We start from the raw sequence: 13,548 nt of genomic DNA, 5'->3' as shown, positions 1-13,548 counted from the left end.
TGAAATCATCTGATTTGATATAATACCATAATTTCCAGAACATTGTATGGCCATATTAAGAATGGTAATCTGGGTTTTTGGTCTCAGATAAATTAGTGTTCAAAAAGTGCAAAAATCTTTAGTCTGGCATACTTTATAATGGATTTATGTTGGATTAACAAATCAAAACAGCTACTGTAAGTGTTCGGAGGTGATCATTGTGTAGTTTGTAGCTTATACTGGGGACTAGAACATACTGTATATTGTAATATTAAATCTGACTTTCTTTTCTCGTGGCCCATTATGCTCTCTTGAAATATAAAGTACTGTTTCTGAATTTAGATGCATGATATATTTTACACATATTTGATCATTTTTCTAGCATTGCCACCAAGTGTCTGCAATCAAAATGATTTGAGCTTATATTATTATTCCATTTTCCACTTTTCAGGTGTGGATCTCTGACAGCTTTTCTGTATGATGCTGCTGACTGTCACACTGATGCATCAATCATTACAATTGTGTGTAGAAATCTAACAGAAAGTCTTCATTATTCATTCAAAAATGATGGGTAATTGTCATATTTACCCAAATAAATATCTTGATTCCAGTGTGTGCAAGCAATTATTACCAATTGTTGCATGTTACCAATACACTGGCAGATAAAGTGTGCACCCCTACCTTCTTTTTTGTACAATTGTAATATAATAGTATAATTTTGAGCTATGCTAGAACTTTTATTTAGTATTTCCTTGTCAATGCAAAATATATTACTTTGCTCATTATCTGATATGGTATGCACTTTGCAAAACAGGAGTTTAAGCCTAGCTTTTTGCATTTTTTACATGCAAAACCAATTTAGTTCAACCAACAAAACAAGCAACATTAGGAATGCAGGATTCTTAATTCGGCAGTATTTTTTATGATGCCACTTTTATTTTATTGTCATTGCAGTACAGGAGTTTTTCCATCAGTTCTACAGTGCTCCATATGTGAGCGGGGTTGTCCTGTCAGTGTCCAGGGGGAGGTGGTGCTGTCTGGCAGATGCTGCTGTGCACTAACGTTACTTCCTGCTGCTCTCTGTGTGCTGGCAGTGGCAGAGGTGAGCCGCTGCTGCCTGCTGTTCACTCGGCCCCTGCTCTGCTCTGCTCTGCTCTGCTCTGGTCTGGGAGAAAGCGGCCGACGGATTATCCATCTCGGTAACGTTAGCTCGTTGGCTAACGGGTCAAGACCGTAACCGAGAAGAGCCATGAAAAGCCGCTGGAGCCAGTGAAAGCTATTCAGGGCTTATTTCGGGACTTTAATGTACGGAAATATACAAAGAAGGAGGTTCGCGGATCATGCCGTCGCCCCCAACAGGAACTTTTCTCTAGAATTTCCACTTGGGAAAGGCTAGCTTAGGGGCTAGCGAGGCTACAAACTATTTTTAATTGGCTTTGGGCTCAATGGCTCCTGCTTGTTTTTCCCTGTCATAGCGACAGCTTGGGAAATTAAAACAGGGAGAGGCCCTGTGAACTTCATGACAAACAAAAGCCCGGTTTTGAAGCGTAACTTCGGAAGACTAGACTGACAAGGGATCGAAAATGAAGAAGCAGTTCAATCGGATGAAACAGCTCGCCAATCAAACAGTTGGCAGGCAAGTATTGAAGTCAGCGTTGTTTACTGTTCACCAGAAAGCTAACGTTAGCAAACGCACTTTATTTTGGTTTTTTTCACCTGACCTCCAAGGCTTGTCAATTCAATTTAACTGTTAACCGTCTCCTATCCTTTTCCTTAGCTTGCTTCCTATCAGTCATGGCAATGAAATGAAAAGAGAAAATCACATCAAATGTAACAATCTAATCAGTTGGCTGTGTAGACAGACTGTAAGGACAGTCTTTCATGTATGAATCACTTGATTTTAATGGCTGAAAACAAGCTTTAAGGACATGCCACTTAAATTAAATTAAAAACTTGATGTGGGAATGCTTTCCTTGATGTGTGCAATACTCCTCCACACTGCTCTCTGAACCCAGATGTCCTCAACAACAACACAACTATCACAAAAATGCTAGTTACCCAACAGGCCAAATATTGTCAAAAGTTACAAATATTATCAACCCCTTTTCACTGCAGACATTTTGATATGTGATATTAGGAAAAGCACAGGTGTATTCAATAACATTAATGATAGCTGCATTCCACTTAGGGGAGGTCCTGGTATTGTGCATGCTGGCTCACTGGAGTAGATACTGGGACACTTATTAGAACTGAGCCATCTTTAATGTTATCTTTTCCTACTATGACAAGTGAAAATGTGTACTGTGAAAGAGATCTATTGGGATAACACTGATTAGGATTCCAAAGCAGATATAAGCTGATAACAGACACCAAATTATGACAATATATTGGGGCCGGACCTTTGCTGTCCAGTAAATGGGGGGGGGGGTGTAACAGGACTAATATGCTGCAGAAGTGGATGAGCTGTTACACTATACTCTGCACCATATAGCAAGGTTCACTTTCAATCCGTGCTTATAATGTGGCAGTAAGAGCCTTCTCCATTTGTGAAACACTAGACGCTCAGCTTCAACCAGACAAATGTATGAATGCGTGTAAGTGATGGATAAGTGTCTGTCTCCACTCCAAGCATTCTCTCCCTCTGAACTCATAACACACTGCTGTGTCTGAGCTATTAAGTGAATGAATCCACCCTCTGAAAATATATAAATCCGAACAATGGCAATGCATTTAGCAGTGTTTAAGCTTGTTAACTAGAGCCACCATGCTGCTGTGTGATGACACACAGTGTCCCTCTGTGACTGGATATCTAAAGTAGCATGGCTTCCAGCCTGGCCTTGTGTGGACAGGAGGGCGAGACACACCAAATGATGTTTTCATCATGACAGTTTGGCTGTCATGATGTGTGGCATTTTGTGTGTATGTCTATTTTGTGGTTGTCAATGACAGTGTTTGTTTATGGTAGCCAACAGTGTTTGGCACCTCAGGCGGACAGCGGGTGCGCCCGAGTACTGTCTGAATGGTAACAGATAAAGCTACCGACAGGCTGAAAACAATAATGTGTCATTTTGAATTAGACAAAGGCAGCGTTGCCACAGATTTTCCACATTTTAAAAGCATGAAATATTTCCGTGTTAACATAGAATTTCAGTTGCCTTTTATAGATAGAGAAAAGTTGCTTTATCTTTCCTGCATTTCATATAATCCAAAGAGGACAAGATACTGCTAGAAAAAAAAAAACGCATTACATTTGCGATGTAACAAATATAGCTCTATGTATTTATTAAAGCAGGATGTTTGGGCTATGGCCTTTCATCAGAGGTACAAACTTTTTTAAGAAAATACTTTGGGCTCTGGTACTTTGGGGCACAGCTGGAATACTCATAATTTCCTCACTGCAGTATACCAGCAGTAAATTAGAACCGAAGACAATGTAATGCAGAAAACAGACGTGTGTGTGTGTGTGTGTGTGTGTGTGTGCGCGCAATGCATGCAGTAGTGCCTTGCTCATGTCTCTTATATACTCATATAGGGTTAAACCCTCATGCACTCATATACATGGCCTTCTGAATAAGCGTGCATACTCTGCTTTGTCCATTAAGTTTGTGCCTGCTTATGTATCTGCATCTGCAAAAGTTTGGAGTGCAAAGGCCTTCTCAGCTGCCCCCTGGGTTCCTGTGATTGTGCAAAGCCAGAACACTGTGTCCAGCATGCAGCCGCTCTGAGGAAGTCTCTCCTCCTCCTTCTGCAAACAGGAAACTGCCTCCCAGAGACGGCGCTTTCTAGAGAACAGGAGAGAGAAATCTGGGGAGATTGATGTGGAGAGAGAGAGTGTAACTGCGGTGCAGGGAAAAAACAGCATGTGACTCATGCCAGGGAACATGTCAAGGATTTTTATGTCTTTGTGGAAGCAAATTTCAGTTTGCCATCTTTTAACTGTCTGGCCCTATAAATGCATGTTTGCTGCAGGTTAACATGGTCAGATAGTTAACCCCTTTTAAAGAAGATGGCATATACATAGGGTCATCATCATCGGCTATAACCGTTATCTGCATAAAAAAAACAACTAACAATCATGCTCCACAGACTGAGAATAAGCTCATTATTCTGCACCTTAAATGTGATGTTTAAGTTTGCTTTTAAATTGTCTCTGTTTTACTTGTGACAGTGACATCACCACTGACTATCCAGAAAACTGCCTTAGATAAGTTTTTCTGTAGCTGAGGAAGGTATTTGATAATCTTCCAATCAAGAAGTGTGGACAGAGGCTTCTAACAATGGGTGGTCCAAAGGTAAAGGGTACAATGGTCAAGAGAAGGAGGCCTTATAGCTGTCGGACCTAATAAGGTGAACCAACAAAACACATATCTGAGATTATTTGGGGTGCCTGAACTGTTAAAATTGTTATCAAGCTTAGTTCATTATCTCGCTTTACTGGCAACTAGTAGAAGTCACTCTGCAGGTTGATTGCAAACATTTCAGAGTGGCATTTTGTGATAAATTGCGTTTCCCGCCATGTTCTATAATGGAAGTTCCCTGCCTCGCCTGAAATAAGGAGGGCCTCCATAGTTTTTAATTTTAGGAAAATATGACGCTACAGCCACTTAGCATAAAGACTGGTAACAGGGAAACAGGATAGATGCTAGAATGGAGTCACCAAACAAAACTAGCATACTGTGCAAGCGTCAACACTTCGGCCTCAACTTGATTATTTGAACCCTGTTACAAACGCTTTGAGTTTAGCTGGGTTGGTTGCCACATTAGAGTAACGCCAATTAATTAATCAATACAGACATGAGCTTACAGCAATGTGATGAAAAAATCTCTTTTAACTACAGGCGCCCCGCTCTGTAGCTCAGTGGTTGCCAAAGTGGGGTCAACAAAACCACAAATGGTTGAATTATCAAACCCCTGTACTAGAGATGTGACAGAATATATACAGTTGCATCATTTACATGTTCTGTACTTCTTTACAAATGAAATCAATTTCAGACTGACTGACTGACATGTGATGTGCATTCTTCTTAGAAAACAATTAGTTTTTTAGAAATGTCTCATGATGTATTGTCTCTAGAAGCGTATTATTCAACTTTTGTTTTGGTTAAAGAAGGAAAAGAAAATCGCAATACTCAATACTATCGAATCCTTAGAATCGCAATAAATGAAAATTGCAATACAAATCGAATCATGAAAGAATCGAATCGGGACAAAAGCACATCGTCCCAGCCCTAATATCTAAAAACAACAATGTTCTTTCTGGCACAGTGTTGTGCTATCTAATGTGGACCTATTGTATTTGGAAGTCCTTGATTCACTCAAGGGGGAGTTGTGTTGAAAAGCCACTTTCCCCACAGGGATCAGCACAATGTCACTGTTAAATTAACCAAGACAGGTGACTATGGGCGTTCTCCCTGTGTCTCACCAGGCCAGTGCCTCAAAAACAAAGATGCGTGTCAGCTGGGATCGCTTTGTGGTGCTGCTAGTGATAGACGAGACCTACAGTATGAGGCTAGGCTGCTGTTTGTCTGCTGTCAAAGTCATTTTTGCTTTCCTTCTAATTTCTAAATTAGTAAAGCAGAAACATGTGGCATGACTATGGCAAAAATGAGGATGTTATAGTTATTTTAATCATAACATCAATATGCCTCAGTTACAGGAAGCTATCGTACTGTTAGGCTGTCTTCCAAACCAAAGTATCCTCAACAAATGGTGACAGTGTTTATGAAACTGAAAACATCTCATGTTCAAAGGATTTTTTAAAAATAATGTTTGAGAAATTGTCACGATAATAGAGCTGAAACTATTTGATTAAAATGAGTTGCCGACAATTTTGATAGTTGATTAATTATTTGAATCATATATTACACAAAAATGTGAAATATTTGAGCTTCTCAAATGTGAGGATTTGCTGCTTTTCTTTGTCTTATACGACCGTAAACTAAATGTCTTTGGGCTCTGGCTGTTTAATGACATCATGGGGTGTTTTGGGAACGTATTATCGCCTTTTGTTCAATTATATCAGTGTTTTCCCTAGGTTTGTGGAAGACTTAGGTGCACGTATTTGGCATAGAGTTTAGAGGTCCTTCCCTTAAGAAAATGTTAACATTTGTCAAATAAAAGAAATGCAATTTCACATCATTTTGGACACAATTTATTATCATCTTTGTGTCTAAAACGTTGGAAAAGCTAGAGCAGATAATAATAAATAAATAACACTCAAAAAGCGTAAAGACAAAACTTGCTAAAGAAGTCCACTGGGGAGCAACCACAATCATAGGATCTAAATGATCAATGATTTTTACATTCATTCAGCTTAGGTGGTGCCCAAAACGGCTTGGGTGCTGCTCCTAAATGCTTTATAATGGAAGGGAAAACCCTGTATATATTTATTAATTGTTACAACATTGTGCCAGGAAGCAAGCAGCCTGCCTTGTACTGATGCACAGGTTTAGCTTAGCCTCGCATTATCTTTATTCTTTTTGCTCGTTTTTGGCCAGGTCTAATGTAAGAGTAACAGCTCACATAATCAGCCGTATTACGGAGGTTGTATGTGTTGAGTCACTCTATTATTCTCCCAGCTCCTTTTATCTGGGTCCAGTATCCATTACCTTATGCGTTAAGCTGCCAACTGTTGCAGCCGTGAGAGGCAGACCCTCCCTAATTTTCAGCCCGCTGATTGTGTTGGGTGGCCGCTAACAGCCGCTCTATTGTGCTTATGGCTGCAGTATTCACTTACTCCCCTTTCCACTTTAATAGTAGATCGCCATGGTTACCATTCTGATGTAGTTGCTGCGGCTGTGCAGCGAGGATCTCATGTTGTTAAGAAGTCACATGCGGTGCACAGTGACACACTTTCTGTAAAGGCTGCTGCTCCGGTGAGGCACGATGGGGTCAGCTCTATTCGCTCTAGGTCAGCTGATGGCGGCAAAACAATTGTTGTTTGTTGTTGCTCGTCCTCACAGCCTATTTTTATTTTTTGCCTCTGTGACACAGTGCTTTTCTGTGGGGTTTTTTTTCACACAAGTGTTGCTTTTATTATGCTATTAATCTAAGTGTCTTCACGTGTGTTCGGATCATTCAATTACATCCAGGTTAGGGCAATATTTGCAGATGCTAAGATTAGGTTCATGACAGGACCACATAAAGAGTTCATCAGCATGTAGACTACATCAGAACATGGATTCCATATTATCCTTTATAATAATGCTCTGCATGCGTGTGTGCATTACAATATGAGTTTGGCTCACATTTTTTTTCTGCAGCTAGCTGGAAGTCTTGTCTGTAGGTTTTTGTGGGTTATAGGTCCACACTCGCTCACCCACATGGCTGTGGCTCTCCTCCAGAAAAAAATCTTTCCATTCATTCCCGGCCGTCTAGATTATTCTGGTTTGGCACTTTTAGGAGTCTTTAACCACCCCCTCCCCCCCCACCCCCCCAAACAAAAAAGAATCTCTGTATTTGTATTTCTTTCCTTCGAACCCCCAAACTATCATCTCGTCTCTTTCTGTTTCTCCCGGCTCCCTGCCGCTGTGTTTCAAATTGAAAGCAGCTGTGACAAGGTTACTATAGTTCATAGAGAGCAGTTTTTGGAGGAGGGCCCAAGCTTCGTTTAAAGCTCAAGTTTCCCAAAATGCAGACACGCCACTGTCTACACGTCACTTCAGTCGGAAGGCTGAACTTGCACTTGGAAAAGTTTGCACATTAGTTACACAACAATACCTGCATTGTCTTCATTGTGTGCAACAGTAAAGAGAGAGAGTTTGTTCTACGCTATACGTTTAAAAATCCATGTAATGTGTGGCCGGGTTGGTTCAGTGGGTAGAGCGGGCACACATGTACTGAGAGGTTTATTCCTTGATGCAGAGGTCCAGGGTTCGAATCCGACCTGTGGCGATTTCCTGCAAGCCCAAAAAATTGTCTTTAAAAATAATAATTAAAAAAAAATAAAAATCTTAATTATTATGTGGAACACTTGACTACTTCTCCAGGTAATTTACTTACACATCATTTTCTTTGTTTAAATACACCGTCTGATGTTGTGTGCATGTCTTGTACCATGACTCGTGTTCGGGAAATTATTCATCTTTAAATCTTTGTTTAGCTGTGATGCAAGTCCTCAGGATGAACCGAGATATCTGAGCCAATACAGATAAAATTAAGTGTTTCCACCATCAGTTCATTACAGAACATTCATTAAGTTATGGCTCACTGTCATACTCCACATCAATCTTTGGCCTCATGTTATATTGGCAGTTACCCTGAGTTGAAGTATCAGAATTGGCATCAATGGAGTAAAAGTTGGATCGGTGCATCAATTCTCTGAACAGGCCGATAAAATAAGTGTTTGCCCTCCTGCATGCGCACGATTGATGTAGTTAGATGTATTTGCTTCATAATATAACATCTGTACCTGCAAAAAATAACAGTACAGCAGCTGTTAAAGTATCCGTCTGCAATATAGACATTGTTTTTTTGCTAAACGAGTCTGTCCTATAGTTAGACAGTAGAGCTGGCCGATATGGAGAAAATCAAATATCAAGATATTTTTTACCAAATATATTGATATTGTGGCGATATTGTAGGGTTGACAATTGGTGCTTTCACAAAATATTTACACAATGAGATTTTTGATCAATAATCATCAGTAGTGTGGATATAATGACTAAGTTGGGTAAAGGCAAATAATAGAACAGTCTGGTAAGTTCAGAAAATGACATCACTTGACTGTAATGCAGCCTTTAAAACCAGGAAAAGACAACACTTGTGTCATATCATGATATTACGATATCCAAAATTTAAGACGATATCACATACTGATATCGATATGATATCGATATATTGTCTCCAGTCACCGACCATCTTGACTGCAGGGTTGCCCCCCAGTAGCCACCGGAGCCAGCAGCCTGTGTGAAGGTGTTGATAAGCAGTAGGAGCTGAGTCTGTGTTTTCCCAGTCTTCTCTCTTTAAGTGAATCTAATCTGTCTGGCTTCTTCACGTCTAAGTATTAGTTTGCTATTAATAGGCTCAGGCAGTGCAGGGCTGCTTGGCTGCCCTGTGCACCATGAGCTTTGCTAGCTGTAGCTTAAAGAAATCAAACGTCGTCGTGCAGAAGAAACATGCCTTCTGTGTGATTTAGTTTACCAGATTCTTTGCATTTGTAATGTTTGATAATTATCAAATATAATTCAAGCTTGTCACAATTCATGACTTTAATAAAAACAACAACTTCATGCAACAGTGTAGTCTGAAGAGAGACATGTTTCCCCCCAGCCTGTTACTAGACTGGTTGAGCCATGGCAACAAACTAGAGAGACTCACCCTCTCTGAAAACATTCCCACGGATGCCCAGGTCAATACCTGTCACTATTTTAGTGTTCAAGCTTGAAACCAGTCTTTCAGGCGCGGTGTCATTTGTCTCGAGGATATTTTCACAGTGACTGAACAGTGAAAAGTGTACACAACTATGTCCTCTGGTTGTCTGTCAGTGCTAATCCGTGTGCTCTTTGTTTTTTTTTCTCACTCACAGAGCGGAGAAAACAGAAGTCCTCAGCGATGACCTCTTACAGGTAAATCATTAATCTGACTGTAGAGCTCTGACCAGCTTAACAGTGGAATGGCTGCATCTGTTGGGCAGTGGCTACGGGTACATGGTACAGATTTTGTCCCTTCTGAATCAAACCAGTTTGGTTGACAAAGCTCCCAAAGTATTTATATGTGGGATAAAATTAAGTCATTTGAAAAGTCATCAAACTGTTGACAAGCAGTCCCCCATGCCTGTACTTTTACCGCCTGTAATTGTCTGTTTCCAAAACCTGTAAGAGTTTTCTTTTTTTTCCCAAGAAATTCTGCATTTCAAATTCTGCACTCTCCATTTACTTGTCCTAATATTACTATTAGGGCTGTCAGCATTAACGCGTTAATCGCGATGCGATTAAGGGCCCAGCATAATGCGTACATTTTTTTTAATCGTATTAATCGCATGCCACCATTTATTAATTTATTTTCACTTCACTCGGCTTTGCGTCGTGCCTAACAGGCTACTATTTTGCCGTACTTCCTCGTAACACATCTGCTGCTGCAGGAATGGCAACGCGGATTTCGGTGCCTCATTCCAGTGCCACTGATATGTCTGCACTTCTCTCTGATGCTCTGAAACAGACGTTACAGGCAACAGAAACATTGCTGCACGTGACGCTAGTTAACACTATACTCGACAGCAGCTAACGTTAGCCTACCGCTAGCTAGTAGCTGGATTAAACACGGTTACAATGCTGACAGCTAACGCTAAACGGTGTAAAGTGTGTCTGTATTTCACTGTAGAGGATTCAACACCGGCATGTAACAATCTGCAGCTGCTGTTGTCGGAAAAACACAGACGGTGCGTTCAATGAAACTGGTAATTTACAGCATTGTGGCGCATTCAAAGTTGTTGTTGTTAAATTCAAATGTGTGACTAGATTAAATATATAATAAACAAATACAAATCTTAAAATCAAGTTCATAAAGTCACTTTCTTTGCATTCATTTGATTCCCAATCAAGATACACTGGTAAGAATGGCTTTCCATTGTTAATATGTACTTAAAAACAGTTCTGAAATGCAAAATAATAGACTTTTAATCATGTGATAAAACATGCGAGTAACTATAGAAATTCAATGATTAATCGCGATTAAGATATTACAATATGACCAGTATTGGATGCAGAACACCAAAACAGTATGCACTTTTTATAACATGCAACAGAAGCCCAAAGAAGGTTAAAAATCAAGGACAACTGGACTTGGTTAAAGATGCTCGAAGAAGTTTGGTCTCTCATGCGAGAGACTGATCAGTTCTGACTGAACAGTAGGGGAGGGTACCTCTGTGGGGTGGTTGTCCAGATGATCGATACAGCCTCCTTCGTTAGTGCTCTTGGCTGTTGTAACGACAGTGGTTATGAAACACCATAGGCCAAGTCTGAACGACCATCGTTGGCATTCAAATGTGAGCGTTTAAGTTTCCTGGGAAGAGATGAAACGTCTTTGAGCACCTTTAACCAAGTCCAGTGGTTGGTTTTTAACCTTCCTTGGATAATTATGACATGGATGACTGAGAACCTTCACATCATACACACCACCCCGAAACCTGCGGTCCTCAGACGCTGGCCTGCTCTTCGTTCCCCAGACCAGACTCTCTATCTTTGGAGACAGAGCCTCGTCCCTCTGGAACACCCTCCCTGCAGATACCTGCAATGCTACACCCCTGGACATGTTTGAAAAACTCCTCAAACACCCCCTGTTCACCACAGCCTACAACCTCCCTTAGTTTAGCTTAGCCCCAGTAATTCTGTAAAGTGTCCTTGGGTTTTGTGAAAGGCGCTATATAAATAAAAGAATCAGAAGATGCAACATTTAGTCTAGTTGATCAAATCCATTCATTCAAATCACATCAAGGACCATGGCAAACATAACATTTTGACAACAGCAACAAATAACCACCACAAATGAAAACAAGGTACACCTGCCATACTGAACCAGAAGCTAAAAAAACAAGCTAAAAACATTAGAAACAGCACAGTAAAAAAAATGCATGTTAGGTGCTGTACAGAGTAAGTAAGTAAAGAATTGAATGGAATAAATAAATAAGCAATCCAAACTAATCCATCTAACATGGATACACATAAAGCAAGCAAGTTAATGAAGTAAATTAAGCTTCTCAATGGCTACAGGGATAAAAGAAGCCCTGGTATGCCTGGTATGGTGTTGCCTTCTTGTTCTGGGCATTCTTTCTTTAGGAAAGAGTCAGATTGAAGCCTAAAGAGCAGCTGGACCATGTGCTGAAAAAGCTCAAAAGTATGCAAGTTTTCATGATTATTAAACTATTTTAAACTAAATTATTAAATAGCAGCTGATTAGATCTTATAGACTTATTAGATCCTCCTCTAAGGTTGAAGATCGCTAATCAGTGGGTGTAGCGCTTGATTCAAATTTGCGCTCATGGGAATGTTGCTGACACATCTATAGCAACAATTAGGGCTCAACAAGCTGCACAGTCAGTAAAGCTGTGGATGTATCTATGCACATATGTCTAATATAGCTCCATGTGTGTGTGAAAGCCACTGGGCCATATACAGGCAAAAATATATTTGAGTGACAGCTAGAACATCCGACTCAGAGCCAGAATGAGTTGTGTAATGCAAGCGGACAAGCAGTGACTAACCGCTTAAGGTGCTTTTCACCGAGGAGATGACGTTCTATTATGACTGACAGGTGACTTTCACTGTTCCTCAGAGACACAATTGTTCTTTTAGTGCAACAATGGCGAGGAAAAACTCCCTTTTAGGCAGAAACCTCGAGTGGTGAGGAAAACGTCCTTTTAGGGAGAAACCTCGGACAGACCCAGGCTCTTGGTAGGCAGTGTCTGATGGTCTGCCGGTTGGGGGTTTGATGAACAGTGGCAATTATTGTCACAATAAAGATAATGGAACTATGACTTGAAATAGTAGTTGTAGTATTTCATGGTGTAGGGCACTGCAGGACGTTACAGGGTGTAGCAGGGCATAGCGGGGCATAGCAGGGCGCGGAGCAGGACCATGGCGACAGCTGCAACCATGATTTAGGTGCCACCCTAATCCAAGGAAAATTGCGGGGTGAAAACACATAAGGACTCAGGGGAACAAGTGGAGCTAAGTTAGTAACAAGCATTTCTGGGACATGGATGCACACAGATGGAAAGAGAGAGGACAGAGGAGCTCAGTGTGTCAGTCTAAAACTATAACAGCATAACTAAGAGCAGGTCCAAGGCAAACCTGAGCCAGCTCTATAAGGGTTGGTAGATGAATCTGATGACTGAAGAGAAGCAGAGAAGAGAAGGGGTGTCCGCAGCAATCCACCCTCTCCCGCCGGTATAGGCGAACGCTGCAACTCCTCAACTCCCTAACTATAAGCTTTATCAAAGAGGAGAGTTTTAAGTTTACTCTTAAATGTGGTGACGGTGTCTGCCTCCCGAACCCAGACTGGGAGCTGGTTACATAGGAGAGGAGCCTGGTAGCTAAAGGCTCTGGCTCCCATTCTACTTTTAGAGACTCTAGGAACCACAAGTAACTGCATTCTGGGAGTGCAGTGCTCTAGTGGGACATTATGGTACTATGAGCTCTTTAAGATATGATGGTGCCTGACCATTAAGAGCTTTGTAGTTCAGGAGGATTTTAAATTCAATCCTGGATTTTATAGGAAGCCAATGCAGAGAAGCTAAAACAGGAGAAATATGATCTCTTTTCTTAGTTCTTGTCAGCACACGCTCTGCAGCATTCTGGATCAGCTGGAGAGTCTTAAGGGACTTATTTGAGCAACATGATAGTAAGGAGTTACAATATTCCAGCCTTGAAGTAACAAATGCATGGACAATTTTTTCAGCATCGTTTTGAGACAGGATGTGCCTAATTTTGGCAATGTTATGCAGGTGAAAAAAGGATATATCCTGATCAAAAATAACTCCAAGATTTCTGACAGCAGTGCTGGAGGCCATGGCAATGCCATCCAGAGTAGCTATATCTTTGAATAATGAGGTTCGGAGGTGTTTAGGGCCCA

At 40.8% G+C, this 13,548-nt stretch overlaps 1 protein-coding gene across 5 annotated transcripts in view; it reads left to right on the top strand.

Annotated features, from left to right (window-relative positions):
- The first annotated feature begins 1,007 nt into the window (after positions 1–1,007).
- Positions 1,008–13,548, top strand: part of arhgap17a (Rho GTPase activating protein 17a) — a 35,455-nt gene continuing 22,914 nt past the window's right edge. For 3 of the 5 annotated variants that reach the window (XM_078279535.1, XM_078279534.1, XM_078279536.1), the window contains exons 1-2: positions 1,008–1,615; positions 9,506–9,545. In XM_078279535.1, coding sequence (XP_078135661.1) covers positions 1,563–1,615; positions 9,506–9,545 — 93 coding nt within the window. In that variant the 5' untranslated portion in view covers positions 1,008–1,562. The remainder of the gene's footprint in view (positions 1,616–9,505; positions 9,546–13,548) is intronic. The other 2 variants (XM_078279538.1, XM_078279537.1) reach the window with 2 other exon arrangements.

The sequence above is a fragment of the Sander vitreus genome, chromosome 21, assembly GCF_031162955.1.
Source record: "Sander vitreus isolate 19-12246 chromosome 21, sanVit1, whole genome shotgun sequence".
Taxonomy (NCBI): domain Eukaryota; kingdom Metazoa; phylum Chordata; class Actinopteri; order Perciformes; family Percidae; genus Sander; species Sander vitreus.
Note: the sequence above shows the minus strand (reverse complement) of the source record. Positions and strands in the feature narration are given on the sequence as shown.